A 17,793-nucleotide genomic window follows, 5' to 3' on the forward strand; every position below is an offset into this window, starting at 1 on the left:
TCATTATTAAATTTGTTGTCTTATTTTTGTGTGTAGGGAGTTAAATCCCCCCTTGGTTCTGTGCACGCAGACTGAAATAGTGGTATGTCGTGCGGCACGGAACTCAGCTGCTGAGTCCATGGATGCGGCAAAGCTGATGGCAGAGAAGCCAGTTTGTTTAAAGGTCCTTGTTTACCTTTAACAAAGAGTTTAATTATGATGAAGAGTCTCGGAACTGCTTTAATTTTTGTGTTTATGTGAACTGTATATTTGTAGCTTCAAAAAGAAATAAACTTCTGTATGCTTTCGGCAGTCAGTCCAAGTGGGGGTCCTGACACTGCTTTGGGGACTATTGTAAAAGATAATATTTGAAGCAGTTAAAGCAATACTTTTGTTTTATTTTAATACAAATTCAGTGGAGATTTGTAATTAATTGCATCAAATATGGATGCCTTAATGAGTTTGCTTCTATAATGGTATTTAATCTTGCATGTTTAAAAAGGAGAGAAATCAGTGATCGGTCGTCTGGCAGGAAGCAGTCCTAAAGTTTTGGATGCTTATGTGACTTTTGCTGTGGAAGCACCTCTTCTGTCTGAAAGACAAAGGCATGAATTGAATCCACTGATTATAAGGATTACTTCGGCTACCTGCCTCCCAAACACACCGGTACCAGTGGAAGTGCTGCAGGTAACACAGACTGCTACTTCTGTCTGAAAGAATCTCCTGGTTACCCTCTAGTAGCTTTGCTTAAAATATGGGCATGGTTTTAGAGGTAACGTTCCTTATTAGTAGAAAATTGGAGAATATGACTAACGTATTCCCTGGAAAAATGTGTGACCAGATTAGTGCCCATGTATCACTGTGAAACAGCAATCCTTGTGTTTTCCAAGGGCAGTAATTTATATATAGTCATCCCATTTTGATTTCTGAGCAGTGGATCTTGAGTAAACCGGAGAAGATCTAGTTCAGTCTCAGCGCAGTATTGTTTGAAACAATTTGCTGACAAGTCAGGGCAATATTGTCTAACTTAACAGCAAATGCTTCACATCTTAAATAAATGCTGTGCAAAAAAAGTTCTATATTGGTGAGCATATCTAGTTTAAATTTTTGGTGTTATATTTGTAAATTTTGAGGGATGAATTAGAAAATATGTTCTCTTGTCAAATGATTGCATTTTTAGGCTTGAAGAAATGCTGTTTTAAAAAGACACTTTTCTGAGTATTTTATATGTTCTTGACGTTACAGTGAAATTAAGGTCAGAGACCTTTGATTTCAGGAGCTATTTCGTTGATCCCTGTCTGAGGTGGAATTATAAGAAATTATATGAAAGATCTGGTCCAAGTTGCATCAGCATGGTTCTTAACATTACTAGGATGGTTTGTTATTGGTTTTGTGAAAATAATATGGTTCTATAGAATAATAGGTTAATGATATTATGTCAGGAACTTTATAGTGGCACATACAGTTCTGTGGTGGAGTTTTACACTGCAGGGCCTATGACAGACTGATTGGCTTAGCGAATTGGCTTAGCATTTATGAAGAGAAACAGGGGAAAAAGTCAGTAACAGCGTAACATAATAAATAATGGAGCCGAAAGCACTCTGTAGTTTGTAATGGAATTTGCAGAGTGAAATAATGAACTGTTTCAAATCTGCAATTGTCAGGCTAGTCCTTGACAGGTAGCCCCCACTCCGTGCAGGCTGCGGGAGTGCTGATGGACGCTTGCATGGAGGAACCGCAACAAGTATTGCGGAATGAATCCCCCTCTGCTTCCCCAGATTTGTAAACAAATGGCTAATGATGGAGATCATACAGTCCGTTCTCTACACTATCTCTGGATACTTGTTGAATTTCCTAACCTCTAGCTATAGGCATTTTATTTTAGGCCTCGAATCCTACAGAAGAATGTATAGGGAGAAACAAAAAAAGGTCTCGAAGTCATTGCAGTCCCCAGCATGCTTCTTTAATGATCTGGAATCCATGAGAATTTTTCTCATGTATTTGGAAAGTCAACAAATTTGAGGACAGGCAAACGAAGGGGACAGTATATTCCCAAACCCCAGGATCCAGGCCTGTAGAATGGCTTCTTTGCTGCCTTGGAGGACCGTAGTTTGTGCCATGAAGTACATCCCTTATACCTTCTTTACTAGAAAAGCCCATTGTTCTGTGAGGTTAAAAATAAAAAGATAAAAGGTTAACCCTGTAAATATCTGTTTCTCCTTATCTTTTTGTTCTTTAGAGATTGTGTATTCCCACCTACTGCAAATACAAATTTCATAACTTTCCACCTCATCGAACTCATGGACAAGTCCATGGAACTCACGTCTACTTTAAGGATGTTAATGTACTTCTAACAGGGATGATGAAACCTGGGGAATTACAGAGGTGTCTTAGAGGTCCACCTTTGGAGATTGAAGTTCATGACCGGGATAGAAACATGGAAAACAACACAAAAAAGCCCTGTTTGTTTGGGGAAGATGAAGCAGATGAACACATGGGTAAGGTGAGCTTCCTTGCTTGCAAATCCACAATCAGTAATTCTTTTACAAGGAACAAAGTGTGGCATCCACATGGGGTAGCTAAAGTCAGTCTAACTGATTTATTGCTGGGTAAAAAGTACTTGACTATTAGCGCTCCCATTCATAGCTGCTCAGCTCCAAACACAGCTGCTTTCAGTGAGGAGGATGAAAAAAAGACTGTAACAGAATCAGTGAGTAGTTCTTCCCTGCTGCCTATGGGAGATTATCTAGAATCAGACTCGCTTTTGAAAGTAAAAGTGGAAATAGCTGTACCGTTGGGAATGCAAGCAGAAATTGCTGATTCTCACGTCACAAGTTGCCCATATGGTTGTATAATCTACATTTTTGACTACAATAATTCATCTTTATTACATGATTTGGTGGAAGAGATTACAGAAATCAATGCTAAAGCCCTCCAGCTGGACTGCTATCCTGTACACTTAATCGGAATGGCTCTTGCTGCATCGAAACTGAAAACCACACTTGAGAAACTTTCTGAGTTGGATATTGTTACTGGTTTTCACTTACTGGATGGAGCAACTCATCTCTTTGTCTTGGAGGGATTAAAAGACAGAGCAATCAAGAGACTATGGGACAGACACTTTGAAAGGTAGGAGAGTTTGAGGTTTTTCATCAGTTATTTCCTTAGATTCAGAGATTTTAATTGGATTTATACCTCCCCCATCCCTTTCTATACAAAGATATATAGGCAAGTACATGGCTGCGACTTTCTACATGGTTTTAGTGGAGATGAGTCCCAGTGGCTGCTTCACTTGAGCTATAATCTTCTATTTATCATGTTACACATGTTACACCGCCGACCATCTGCGTAAAGTTGAAATGAGACAGATGACAATGTGTACTTTTTTTTGTTAAGCTGCTACTTGGTTTGTGGAAACAGCACTATAATCTGCCAATTCTAAATAATAACAAAAATACTTAATGGGATCTAAAGCAAATGTAGTCACAATGAGGAAGCTGGACTTCAAGCTGTTTCTTCTTTTGAGCTTAGGGGAAAATGTGACAAATTCAAAATGAATGTCTCCCTCAAATTTTATGCTTAAAAAATAATTGGTATTTTTTCCAGCACTGTAGCATGTTGTCAAAGCTTTCCTGTGGTGGTTTGCTGGTTTGTTTTGTTTTGTTTTGTTTTGTTTTTTAATGCAAGTCACTTCATTGCAGTTACTGAAATTATTTATTGCATGAAAAGTTGTCTCTTGACAGTGCTCACCTGTAGCCTAAATTGAAGCTTTGTTTTACTGCTGAAGTATGAATTTTGGTAGTTGTGGTAGAAATATTTCTATAATGCTTTTGTAGCTATAAGGCAGCTGTTAAGGGCACAACACTGGTGAAACTGAGGTGAGCTTCCTTTCAAATGTTTGCCACATGGCTTAAAAAGGAAACATAGGCAACTCAGTTTTGTCATGAGAGTTTTGATATTTTCTTTGTAATTTTGTCCAAAATATTTTTTTCGGAACAGTTTATGTGAAGCGAAGGCCACAAGAGGTTCCATCTAAAGGACAATAGAGAGAGTAATTGTGCTGCAGAATTGAGGAAACCTGAAGTACGGGCTGATAGTTTTAACCTTGTCATTGGGGTACTTTGTTACAGGACTTACAGAGAGGACGACGGACAACTGGAAATACTGTATAACTCACAACTGTCTTTCCATCAGCGCCTGTATACAGACCTGGAAGCTCTCTTTTATCGTTTCCGCCTCTGTCAGCCCCTCTTCGCTATCACACAACAGCCTCTGCTCTACGTCAGAGGTACCGTTCCTTGGGCGTGTTTCCAGGCCTTGTCCAGGTATGACTCCTCCAGATTCACAGGCAAGAAATTAAGAAATGAAATATTAGCAAAATAAGAGTGAATATTTGAGATAAAAGATAATACTCATGGATATCTTTTCCTTGATGAAAGCAGTCTGTGGGCCTGGTGGGTAATTTAGATTTTAGATCAGGTAGGGTAAGGCGGAAGAGCATGGTTTTCTCACTGCTGATGCAGCGGTAACTTGGTATCGGTGAGCTCACTTTTAGTTTGGGCAGGAGTTTATAATTTTTAAACAAGAGAGGTGTATCAGTAGGATAGTGTATCAGAAAATATCTTAATATAATACAAATAGAAGAAAGAGAAAATTGCATTGTCAGAAGCATCAGCTGGGAAGGATTTACTTCTCTGCCCTCTTCTCATAGAGGTGGCGGAGGATGGAGTAAAGGAAGAGGCCAAATAGGACTTGATAGAGCCAGAAAGTCACTTGAACTAAATGGGGAATTCTAAAAACTGTCTTCCTATGGTAACTAGAGAAAGGAAGAGTCTTGTGAGAGTTGGGAGAATATATTTCCTCTTCCTGGCTTTTTGTTTGAGGGTTTTGTTGCATGGTTTACTGCTGGAACTCCGCTGGGTTGCTCACTCTGTCAGCGGGCAGGTATTCACAGCTGTTTGCCTTAAAGCATCTCTGACGTTACGTCTCCTAGGATGGGTTAAAGAAAGTGTGTGAAGTCTCATGTGCATACAGCTCTATCTATCTATCTATTTTACAAATTTATGAAAAAAATTCTGGGTGTGTTTCTTTGTTTGTTTATTGGTAAATTAAGACACATTTGTTGAGAGGTGGGAAAAGCTACCATCTATCTCTGATACGTGCAACCTAGGTTTAGAAAGCAGAGATGAACTGTGATTGCTTGCTTCCTTACTAGAAATAGACTGGCTTGTGTGGATGAACTTCTGAACTGAAATCCTGCAAAGCTTGTTTGAAATAAATGGGGACATTTGGTCCTGAGGCAAGAATGAGTGAATGTCTTCTAGACATCAATCTGATTTTATAAAAAATTCTTGTTAATGTGCAATAACATTCACACAGTCTTGTAGCAGCCTTACCCCTTGCCCTCCCACATGCTTGCTTTTTGGTAAAACACACTCGGTAATGTGTAGTACATATGGATGGCCTGTCTATGACAAGTTTTATTTTGCGTATGCCAAGCTACCTAGATGGTACACCTCTGATCTAGCAGGCTGGTTTAGTGGCTCTCTCTGTGCCCCCTTGTTGGCTGGCCCATTCAAGTTCAAGAACTGTTTATTTGCTGATGACTAATGAAACTTAACCTCATTAAGCTAATGAAGAGCAAGGCCTTTACACTTAAAGTTCTGAAGTATATTCATTCTAGTGATCTGCATGTAATTTGGGTACCTCTTCACATATCTGTAATTTGTTTCACGTTTACTCTAGAGATGGTGAGGAAAAGAACACAATATGAAGGTGGCTGGTGGCCATCACTGTGCTGTTCTTCAAAGTCCTTTTTTCTTTTCATTTTTTTCTCCGATGATGGTTGGTAAATACCTTTCTTCCTTTAGCTATGTGCTGGCAATATTTGAGGTAGAAAATAACATGCTGCTGCGTCTTTTAGATACTTGTTAGTTAATTTTCTGGTGAAATTTTATTGTAGTATCTCGTGCCTAAAAAAAAGCACATTAAATCAGCAGGTTGGCTGCTGTGCACAACTCGCTAGAGAGCTGCAGCTCAGGTTCCTGCAGTCAAAGTGAGGGTTTCAGGATGGCTGGGATGATTTTAAATGCAGGGGGTTATTTTTCCACTAGGCAGAGGTGAAGCTGCAGGAAGGATCACTATATTTCAGAGCAGTCATTGCTATAAAATCAGAGAGAACCTCAGTAAAAGCATCTTTAGTGGCTGAGACAATGTCCTTGTAGGCACCAGCTCTTTCCAGCAGCCCCCCTGCAAGGAGTGACTCCTGTCTGCCAGCCTTTGGGTGTTAGTCCTTTTTGCCATCCCCTCATTCTGCTCTGTGTAGTTATTCAGAGAAACACAAATAAATTCTTCACGGAAGTATACAGGCTGTGACTGTGTTCAAAAGCAGTCTCTAACTTGCAGAACTCCTGGGTTTGGTTGGTTGTTGGTTTGCTGTAGTCAGTCAGTGGTTTAGTGTGTGCGCAACAGAAACTGCTGCCTCTCGATACATTTCCTTCTGCCAGAACTAGCCAGGAAAGTAATTTTAACTGTAGAAAAACTAATGCGCATGATCCATATGCACAATGTCTAATTTAATTTTTAACATAGCGATATAAATTCAATTTGTCATTAATGCTGATGCAACTTTGAAATTAATGTCATTTATCGGTTGCATGAATTGTTCAGAAGTAATGATAAGAAAATAATGTTGCAGTAATTTTACAATTGAGCTCTTTTACCATACTTTGTGAAGTTACTCTCCTCAAATAAAGAATAACTATGAATAAATGAATTAACAATTTTCCGCTTTCGGTAAGGAATCACAATACTGTGTTTGGCTATCAGGTAAGTTGCTTTATTTCATGGCCTCTGCTCTGGCCTGAGAATCGAACTAAGCGCGTGAGTACAAAGCGTGTGTGTGCTGCTCAGTAGCTGGCGTGTATTTGGAACTGCTTTTCTGTTGACACTAGTCTTTTCAGGCCAAATTTCGTGAATGAAGAGAAATCAGATGTGAGGTAAACGTTGTCATGAATGGCATCCAGGGTGAAAGTTGATCAGAATGAGATGTGAAATAAGGTAAGGCAGGATGGATTTTAGTGGGTGTTCAGCATAAATAAGGGTTATGCGCTAGAACCAGTGTGCAGGAAGGGAGTTTGCTTTATTGCCTTTCCAGCCAGAGGCTAGAGAAGTTCAGCAGCTAATCATTAACTTGCAGCTAAATCCTCAGAGGTTTATTAAACTGCTAAACTTCTTTATTGCTGCTAAATGCCAGCATACAGGAACTGACCTGAACTTCTTAGTAAACAGATGTTTCAAGAAGGTTGTATAGTTTATCCACAGTATTATTGACTGTGATGATTTGATTGCAGTAGAGATTTTGTACGCTAATAAAATGTTGATGTCTATTTGTAGGCTCAGTTTCCTGTGTCACAGTAAGAGATTGAGGGATGTAATTCACGGGGATCTGCTGCCCTCCGCCGAGATGATCACCATCTTGAGTCATGAGTACGGAGCTCCCTTCACTGATGAGGATCTCTTCATTCAGAAACCTCCTTTGCTCTCATTTTCCTCTGATGGTTATACAGCGCCAGGAAAAGTTAGCGGAGTGAAACAGGTGGTATGTTCTTCATTAGATAACTCCAATGAAGGGTACGTGCAACGGAAGAAAGAAACGGCAGACAAAATGTCTTCTGCGAGAAGCCATATTGGGGTGAGTAGTTTGCCATAAGTGAGAGGCAAGCCTCATAGTTGTAAAACTTCATAGCCGTAGTCAACACCTCCTTCATCTCCTGAAGTAATGACTCATGAGACTTAAAAACTTTTAGTAGGGTGTTTGTAGGTATCATACAAACATAAAAAAGTGCAGGGTAATTTTATTTTGTGAAAGTTGAATTGCAAATGTAATTGCTTCTCAAGGGGAAGGACAATTCTAATGGTTGCAGGTAAACAGAGGAGACACTGCATGAGTGGTAAAGAAACTGATTATCTAAAGGACTTGTAATTTCTTTTTACGTTTGGTTCCTATTTTTCTTTGTCTCTTTATTCTCCATAGCTCCCGCATTGTGCTTTAGCATGTCATCCAGGCATTGGATGCTTGCAGGGCACCGAGTCAACTTAAGCTCATGTGAAAATTGTGCTTTCTTCTCTTGCCACATGAAAGACCTACTTGCCTTGGGGCAACCATGATGGCATTTATTCTTAACTAAATAAAATCAACAGGTTCAGACAGAGCTGAGCTGAACTTTAAGGAAATGGTGAAGAATTTTAGAACCTCTTCTGGCTTGTTACCAGCATCCATCTACCCCTCCTGTTGCATCAGGGAAAATGCGTTGAAACCAAATCCTTTCCTGTTAATACAGACATCACAGAAGGGGTGTCCCACATGTTTCCTGGGAGTCCAAATTGTTTTTTTGGAGTACATTGCTTAGTTGAGGACTCTATCCATCCTGTGGTTTGTGAAGAATAGTTCCGAATATTTTTTCCTGTATATATTTTAATACGAAGAGGTTTTGCCTGATATGTGGAAATCTGTGTTCCTGTATAAGAGTACTGTCTTGGAGATACTGAAAGAAATTGAACTCCTAAGTATTTCCTTTTTCAGTCTTAGTCTGATGATAAAGGAGTACTACATGAAGCTAGAAAACAAGACAATCTTAAGTAATTGTTCCTGGTGCTTGCATTTATAACATCATAGGAGGGTGAAAGCAGCAGAGCTCTTGGGCTTAATAATTATATAGATTAAGTGTAGGGTTATTTTGTTGTTTGTATAAAGTTAGCAGTGTACATGTTTTAACCAGTTTTCGTTTTATACGTAATTTTACATCAAGAGGCTAATAGAGGAACTGGGAAATCCTCTATGGAAAAGGAAATACGAAATTCTTTTTTAATAGCAGGTAAGGTAACCTTTCAGGCTTTTGGATTAAAAAAAAAAAGGAAAAAAAAGAGGAAATACAATTTTTATTCTCTTGCTGTAATTACCTATTATGGCCGAGTCTGAATTCAAAGCCATAATTACCATAAACACACTAGAATGACTTTCTTAAGTCAATGAAAAGGTACGAGGGTTTAATTGTACTGCGTCAGTAGAGAAATTGGAAGAGTTCTAATGAATGATGCTTCCCATGTCACGTGTATGAAGATGACCAGCACCAGCTCCCTAGAACAAACATTTAGATCTGTAAGTAGAAGTCGTTCTCTGGTGAGTGCTTGCCTCCAGTCGGCTGCCGTTAGTCTTGCACAATGGCATCTGCAAGGGTGAAATGGAGCTGGTTCTTTTTAATAGTCTTTTTGTGGAGTATTTTATTAACAAGCGGCTGTGTAATAAATCTATATATAAATACAGATTATGTTTTGCTGAGGTTTTTTTTTTTAAGTTTTTTTTTGTTTTAATGTTCACAAAATCATTTGCTTGTTTATAATTTTTCGTAACACTCTGAATTCCCAATTCAGACAGAACTCGCCTGTAATCTCTCTTTGCAGGCTAACATTGGTGCTGTACGCCAACTCAAAGGAAAGACAAAAAAGCCAAAGTTTGAAGCTTTCAGGATTTCTCCTGTTGATGGCAAATCTGTCTTTAACTACAGCTGTCAAAACCTGAATTCGGCAGAACTTGCAAAGAAGCGTCTTCGCCAGGAAATGGCAAAGGTAAAATGAGACACATAACTGGAATATCTTGGCTTGCTGTAAGTAGTCCTTAAAGAAGAGAGATTAATTAAGTAGTTTTACAATAGCAATTCCAATTTTAGCACATAGGAATTTGGGATCCAAAAAGATCTCATTCTGATAGGTATTTTTGTTGCTGTGTAAAATTAATGCTGCTCGTTACAGTCAGGTGGTCTCCTCTCCGTGAGCTGGGCTGTCATTTTCAGTGCAGACTTGGATAACCTCAGAGGTCACTTCCAGTTCTGCGTCCCACGCATAAATAAGTGGGAGAATTTGAGTAATGGCAGCGTCAGTGTATGCAGTGTTAAGTGATTTGAAGAACACAGTTAAGAACACATCTGAAAAATCACATTTATCTGCTTTTGTCTGAATAGCTGGCTTGAATCTTAGTAACAAATGCTATTTTCCTATCAGCTAGTGGAAATTACTGTAGCTCCGTGAAAACAGTTCATGCTGTACCGTGAACACAGTATGAACTAGAGTTCTATTTTTGTGCAAATAATATTGAAGGTATGTATTTCTGTAATTATTTTACTGACATCCCATTATATCACTTGTAATTAAATCCATCATTGGATTCTAATAGAATGAAATAAAAAAAATTAATATTTAATGATATATATATTGTATAATTTTGATCTGTGATTACTTGCAGTCTTAAGGAAAGAAATTATACTGGTTCTGTACCTTGTGGGCTGCTCTCCCAGCAGAGGGGAATTCACATTAACAACAAAAAAATGTATTTTCTTTTGTGTAGGAACCAAAGAAGAGATTCACTTATTGTCAGGAGTATCTGTCAGCCACATTTGACCCAGTGGATGCGGTTGCTGCATGTGAGGAATTCTTTGCAAAATCCAAGAGCCTGTGGCTGTCACCAGATGGATTTGTATTTCCTGGATTTAAGAGCAGCATTGAAAGCAACCTGCACCCTCAGATGCCTGATGAAGCACGTCTGGAGGAGTTAAGGGAGGTAACAGAAGACTTAAATTAACAGTCCCAAGGGAACTCAAGCATTTTAGGAAACTTGAAAGAGGCAGAGTGCTTTAGTTTATGGAAGTCTCTTCTGAGTGGTACAGCCAAGGCAGCTCTTCTGAGGGTGATGCTTATATTTGCAGTTTGAGTACAGCAACATCTAGTTTACCCAGGTGACACTTTGTTTGCATACACAAGTTCTACCCTGAGCCCATACAGAAAACCTGTTTGCCAATATTAATTGGATATTAATAGGTATATAAAGTATATAATAGGTATATAGAGACTATATAGTGCTTTGTTTTACATTTACAACTGGGGTCTAGTGTCAGAAAAATCATAATATTGCATTCCGTGATGAATGGGTTCCAGGCTGTTCTTCATGAGTTGCCAATCTAGGCATACCCTTCCTTCATGTTTCCGAATTCTCTCATGGCTTAGTTTTCCTCCATCTTTCTATTTATGGTTTGTAGTTACAGTTTTATGGAGTGTTTGTCCTCCACCATTGTGTTCTCTGTCAGTTTTGTTCTGCCCTGTGTCCTTCTGCTCTTTACTATTTAGCTTCTGGTTTCCTGCCATCTTACTTGGATCATCATCTTGACTAGTTTACAGTTCCTTGTTTTGAACAGTTTTCAGCATTGCGCATACTCTAGTGCATGTGGTCTGCATTAGGAAGAAAATTTGTATGTTATTAGAATTGGCAAAATGAGGAAATAAAGGGAAGAGAAACGGGGCGGGGTGGGTGGTTGTGCAGTATCAGTAAATTCTATCAAATGCATTGAACACAGTCACAGCACGGAGTGGAACAGGCTTAGAGGCTCCTTATTGTAATTTTCAGGCTTTATTTATCTTACTTTTTTTTTCATACAAATTAAAGTAGTTTCTCAAAAAGGTTAGAGTATAGCTGGAGTGAAATGGTTTGTGAAAACAAAGTGCTTTTCCCTGATGATGCTGGAGAATGTGTGTTCTCATGAAGGAGCAGAGAAAGTTCACTGACCAAGAGCCAGCCAGTACGGTGTAAGTGCTGGTGCCTTTTGCCAACGAGACAAAAAAGAGGAGGGGAACTGGGCAGCGCAGGCTCAGAAACTGCCGAGCTGAAAAGGGGTTGCAGCTTCCAGTGCAGCGGCTGGGACTGACACCGGAGTCACCGCACTGAAATAAATGGGGGGCTGTGATGTTGGGTGTGGGAGCAGCAGCCGAGCAGGGTGTTGTGTTGAGCATTGGCACCTCCCGATGGGATGGGAGCGGGGAAGAGCGCTGACAGCCTGGCGGTACCCATAGCTGGGCAGCATCAGCGCGAGCCGTGGAGCTGAGAAAAGAGGAAAGAGGCTCCTTCCGCTCAAGCAGGGACCTCACGGGCATGACCAGCGTTATGTTGGGTAATGGAGATTGATTCTGAACTCGTGTTACCTGAACGGTGGAACACAAGCAGAAAGCCATTAGGATCCCATTCTGAAGCAGGCTGGTTTTGACACACGGCCACTTTAACCATCCTGGTGTTCTTTTCAAGCGCAGAATTTGACCATCTTCTGTAACACCATCCCTTGGCAGGCTAAAATGTTCTTGGAGTTCTTCTGGATTCCTGAAATATCTGTACTGTTTCAGTACAGTAACATATCCGTACAATATGTATAATAGTACTGTAAAATATCTGTGCGGTTTCTGTACTGGCTCAGCTGTCCTTTAACTGCACAGTTTTAGGTAAAACAGTGAAAGTACAGGGCTAACAACAGGCAGTGGGGGTTAATTTGGAGCTTAGGAAGGATAGTTCTGTCTGAAAAAATCTAATTGGTATTTCAGCAGTGGGTAGTCAGAGAACCACAAAAAGTTGAACTCTCTTTCATAATTGTGATGATGAATATTCCTGCCATGATTCCACCTGCTTCCTCGGGACACCTGGGCTCTTGGCCCCAAGAGTTTAATACTAATAATTGTATTTTTAGAAGCACTGGGACGGTTTCTGCTTTCTAAAAGCGCTGTGCTTTACGATTATCCTTGAGATGATGTATAGCTCTCACTGTTCTGGCAATTCTGTAGTCAGCCCGTGTCTTACCGTTGGGAAAAGATAAATAACTAGTTAGGGTTTGGACTGGGTCTGTCCTCTCAGAGTCTCATTGCGTGGAGGAGGATAGTGATATGGACTCATGTAGAGGGGAGGGATGGTCCACATTGGCCTGCAAGTTTAGCAGCTGTGTATGAAATACAGCAAATGCGTCAGACCCTTTATATCACTGCAGAGAAATGTGACATAAATATGAAACTGAATCCCCTGGCAGGTATTTCTCAAGTATACTGTTAGTGCCTGTGTGTTAGGTACCAGCTCCGTGCTAGAGTAGCAGCAGCTTGCTCATAAAATGGATTTTTGTTCTTATTCATGTGTATCAAACACAAAAAATTGGAAAGACATAGTCTTGTGCAGTGAAGTCTGGACTTCAGTAAGATCCTATTATGGTAGTTGGTAGATCGCTACCCAAGAATCTGGCTAACTTCATTTTGTAACTCCTCCCTGGTGATTTTGGCCTGTCCTCTTAAAGGGATTCAATTTTCATTTAGAAATGGCAGGAGAATGCTCTGCATGCTAACATGGAGCCAGTGCTGTCACGAGACAGATGGAGCTGGGACAAACGGCACATTGATTTCGATCTTTATAAGAAGCCACCTGAGCTCTTCATGACAACAGCCCCACAGACTGGTAATGGATCTGGTAAAATTAACTAATCACAAAGCTTTTAACTTGACATATGGTCCTGAAGCTTGTTGAGTTCTGCCGTTGAGGAAGGGAGTTTGAATGCAAAGAGGTTTAACAAGGAGATCCACGTACAGCAAAACTGTTCGTACTTGAGCAAATGAAGCATCTTAGGATGTAAAACCTTGGCCATACTGCAGTTTTACCCCTCCGTTTACTCAGCTTCTTAGTCTTACTTCGTCTGTAGCAAAATATGACAGGGAGGACATCCTCTTGGTTTATTCTTCTGTGAAGCTGGCTTTATTGGCTGCCTGATCGTCCTTTGTACAGCTTGATGGCAATCAGCTTTAGTTACCAAGGGCAGACAAAAAGCTGCCTCGCCGACTGTAAGCAAAACCAGATACTGGGTCCAGAGGGGGCCTGAGAGGAGCCAGTGAAATCTGCACCCTGCAGCGGGCCTTGGTGAGGTGCTCAGCGTATAACCTCAGGTTCTCCCACAGACAGTAACAGGCAAAGTTGTATTGCATTATGAAATGGTATTTTGAAAAGTGTTTCTTTTTGCACAGAACCAACCGAGAGTCACTGTAATGTTTAGAAGCAGAAAATAATATATTTATTGTGGCTGCTGGAATCTTTCATCTTTCTTTTACAACTTTTCTGCTGCACATTACCCTGCAACTAACAAAACACTTGCTTGGTGCCGTTCTTCTCAAGTGCTTCTTAGAGAGAAAGGCTTTAGGAAGCAGTCAGGGTAATTCCACACTCACGTGTGTTTTATGGAGCCTACAGGAGAGTGCACTGCCTTTGCTGGGGGCACTAGCCGTTGTTGTGACACCTTATCATTTCTTCCAGTGGAATCCTTGGGAGAAAGGTGGTTCTTTGCAGTAGAGGTTTTTAGCCTACTTTTTTTAGTTCAAACAGCCCAAACTTATCTTTTCTGTCTAACTGGTTTCTATTGCCTGGTTTTTCTTTTACAGTCTGTTGTTGGCCTTGTGAAGATGCTACTCGGATTCTGCAAACTAGCTTTGATGACACCAAGCCGAAAGCTCACCAGCGCTGCACAGCAGCCCAGTTACCCACGTGTGGGCCACAAGCCAGGTTTCAGCCTCAGACTCTCCGAGGACTTCGGAAAGATGAACCTCTGAAATTCTCACTCAGGAAGGCAGGACCAATTCTGAAGGTAAAGGGTAACTGAGCCTGGCCCCCACCTTGGCGCAGCAGCAGCAGCTGTCCTGCGCTTTGGGGAAGACAGATAACGTGGGACACTCTTCGTTCAGCACAATACTTTCTGAAGTAAAAATATTTGTTAAAATTGGTGTTGGTAGCGGTGGTTGACTCAGTCTTACAAAGCTCTTAGAAAAACATATCAGCCCAGGCACAAAATGATTTATTTTTTTTTTTAGATCCTTGCTTTGATGGTCAGAGATAATGAAGGAAGGGGGAGAATTTCTGTTCAATTAACTAACTTGCCTGTCAGTGTGCAGTGGGTGAGAAAAGAAGAACAATTTTTGGCCAGCTGGCTTAGCAGCCCCAAAAGAAATTGTAATGTCCCCTGATGAAATGTAGGGGCCGAGGCACTTGTATAGACGAGATGCCAAATGTCTCACCATGTGTCCCCTTGATTACCATGGTGCTGTAGAGAGCCTTGCACTGCAGCCTGTTGGTGCGAAAATCCCACACAGACACCCCAGTTTGCAGGACTAAAGGATTTGTGCTCATTAATATGAAAAGCTGTATGGGTGGCCTGCACCTAACTGTTCTTTTGTCGGCTGAATGATAGGCCGTGGGGGCGTATAAACTGACCCAGCCCCCAGCGTCCTTTTAAAGCTGATTTGATCAAAGGGGCTGAAGCTCACTCTTGGCTACAGATGCTCCAGAAAAACAAACACAGGAACTGCGAGAATGTTGTTAACAAAAGCAGAGTTAAACCTTGGAGACCAACCCACTGCCACCCACCTGCCTTTTTTTTTTTTTTTTTTTTTTTTTTTTTTTAAATATTCTGAGTGCCAGGTTTTGTATTAAATGGCCACTGGGCAGCACACTGCCCGGCCTCCGCAGCTCACACTGTCAGGCTTTGAACTGCGCAGCCCTTTGTGCTCCCTGTGCTTGGCCGCCTGTTTTGATTTGGCTGTTCAGACTGTGGAACTTGGCCGTCTTGGGCTCTTTGCCTGGTTCCTGTAGTTCCAATACACAGCCCTTTCTGCCAGACTGCCTATAAATACGCGTATTAATTTATTAGCTACCTTAACATCTTGCACTTCGTGACATTCTAATTATGGCAGTCAGCTTTGCCTCGGTCCTGTCCCAAGTTTCTTGAACACGTTTTTCAAGCCCATGGGAAGACACTTCTGTCTCGCTACTCTTTTGCAAAGACAGCCCCTTATAAAGGAGCTGTTATGGGCATTAACTTCCGAGGGTCTGCTTTGGATAAAAAATAAAAATAAAAACGAAACCACAAAACAAACACCCCCACCACCACCCCCCCCCACCCTGACAAAAAAAGCACTGTATTTTTAGTTGTTGCTTTTAATAATTTCCAAACTAGCCTCCTTTTCCAGTACAGCGTTTTTCCTCTGCCAGAAAAAGAAAGCAAATGTCCTTGCCGAATGATGTGCCTTGCTGAAGGAACATCGAATTTAAACATGATGGATATATTAAGGCTAAACATCCAGAGTCACGTTATCACATCATCATTTATTTTCTGCTTATTTTTATGTAAGATTGTTTTCAGAAGGGGGAACCCGATATCTCGGCTCCACGAGTGAGTTCAGTGCCGTTGCCTTCTATTATCTGCGCATTCTTACGCTATTGTGCTCTCTACCGATTTGTCTCTCTTGGATTGACTCCTCCTTCACCTGATTTATTTTTTTTTTTAAACCTTCTTTGCCGTAGCAGCGTAGAGCCGGTTGCTGAGTGCTGTGGCTTTTCCTCCACACTGTCTAAGCAGTGGAATTCTCGGCGGAGGGTGCCTGGCTGATGCCAGCTGGTACCACCCGTGCGGGGCTGGGCGTTGCTGGATCCCAGAGGGATGGTGCGCTCCATCCATCCCGCCGGCGCTCCGGCCCCCCTTCCCCAGGGCTCATTGCTCATCCCTGCAGTGGGGTCCAGCTCCACACTGCCCTCCCCCAGCTGGGAACTGACACAAGGTCGTCTTCTCTTAGCACATAGAGGGAAACAGCCTCTTCCTAGGCACAGGTGTTGTATCTTGAGCAGCATTTACTTTTTGCTATAAAAGCAAATACAGACTTTGTTTAAAAAAATTGTAATCAGGCTTCCTGTACCTGCTTCAAATGCTGGACTGGCCCTCAAACCAGCTGCTTTATTTGGCCTTCTGCAAGTGTAAGCTGCAAACTGAGTTACGTATGCTCACTTCTCACTGTCAAATCCTGCTGCCTAGTATATTTAGTCTCTCAGCTCTTGTCTGGTGCAGCTGTTTGATTACTGGCACAATTTCTGCTATTTCTACTCACTTGTGAGGCAAGCAAACCCTGAGTATGACAGCTGTGGGCGCTTCCAAGCTGCAGCTTTATCTTTGCTGACTAACCTGCCAGTTGTGGGGCTTGGCTTGGTTGTTTTTTGTGTGTTTATTTTGTTTTTTTCCCGCTTAGCACCAAGACTCAGCTTGTGATTTATATCAGATGTTTTTGAAGCACAAAGGTTGTTCATAATGTTTTTTTCTTTAAAAGTGATCTCAAATCCAGACTGTAAGCCCACAGGAGTTTGAGCTGTGTACATTCCAACCTTGTAGTTTGCCTGTAAGGTAAATGCTCTGGGGCGCATTTATGTAATAATACGAGTGTGCAACAGCTGTCGTGGTCTTGTCCATGTTTTGGGGAATCTGTGCTTTTAAAAAATGGCCTCACCTTGGAGCTCAAAGGCACCCACAGCTTTCTGTGTAGGCGGACATTCCTCATCTCAGTCTTTTTTTTTTAACACCTTGCTGGCTGAGCACCTCAACAGCCGCTATTTCCTTGTCCCAGCCTCTCCCGGCCCTGCCGGCGTTGGACACCCAGCCCTGTGACACCCCTTGGGATGGCCTCCCGGGAAGCAGCAAGAGCATGGCCAGGGGCTTTGCACCAGGTCCTGAAGACCAGCACAGCTTGAAGTGGCACAAGAACGTTATCCCCTGCCACACCAGAGAGCACGAGAAGTTTGGAAAACTCCCAGGCGCAGAGTTCAGGTACGATAACCTAACTGCTAGAAATAGCAAAAGTGGGCCCACATCATTTCATATGGTGTGTGTCAAAGAGTTACAGTATACAGACATTATAAACATAAATTACTAGGTCGATAAATTAACTTCTTGGAATGTATCCCAAGAGACAAACCAATTATACAGGCCAGCTTGGCATTCTTGGGAGGTCTCCCTTAGAGTTAAGGAGTTGGGTTTATCACTGGTAAATACTGGCCCTGGGTGTCACGATATATCACCTGTGTGGTCACCGATGGAGCTTCCCACAGAGCTGTCAGACACTGACACTTCAGCCATAGGCCTGGCCTTACACTGGAAA

General features: G+C 41.5%; 1 protein-coding gene across 1 annotated transcript in view; it reads left to right on the top strand.

The window, feature by feature from the left end:
* CFAP92 (cilia and flagella associated protein 92 (putative)) overlaps positions 1-17,793 on the top strand; it is a 38,294-nt gene that overhangs the window by 18,780 nt on the left and 1,721 nt on the right. Inside the window, exons 9-17 of the mRNA XM_074602259.1 lie at positions 487-666; positions 2,219-3,108; positions 4,110-4,304; positions 7,375-7,672; positions 9,442-9,606; positions 10,382-10,594; positions 13,150-13,288; positions 14,260-14,462; positions 17,263-17,462. Coding sequence (XP_074458360.1) covers positions 487-666; positions 2,219-3,108; positions 4,110-4,304; positions 7,375-7,672; positions 9,442-9,606; positions 10,382-10,594; positions 13,150-13,288; positions 14,260-14,462; positions 17,263-17,462 — 2,483 coding nt within the window. The remainder of the gene's footprint in view (positions 1-486; positions 667-2,218; positions 3,109-4,109; positions 4,305-7,374; positions 7,673-9,441; positions 9,607-10,381; positions 10,595-13,149; positions 13,289-14,259; positions 14,463-17,262; positions 17,463-17,793) is intronic.

The sequence above is a fragment of the Larus michahellis genome, chromosome 10 (genome assembly GCF_964199755.1).
Source record: "Larus michahellis chromosome 10, bLarMic1.1, whole genome shotgun sequence".
In the NCBI taxonomy this organism is placed as follows: domain Eukaryota; kingdom Metazoa; phylum Chordata; class Aves; order Charadriiformes; family Laridae; genus Larus; species Larus michahellis.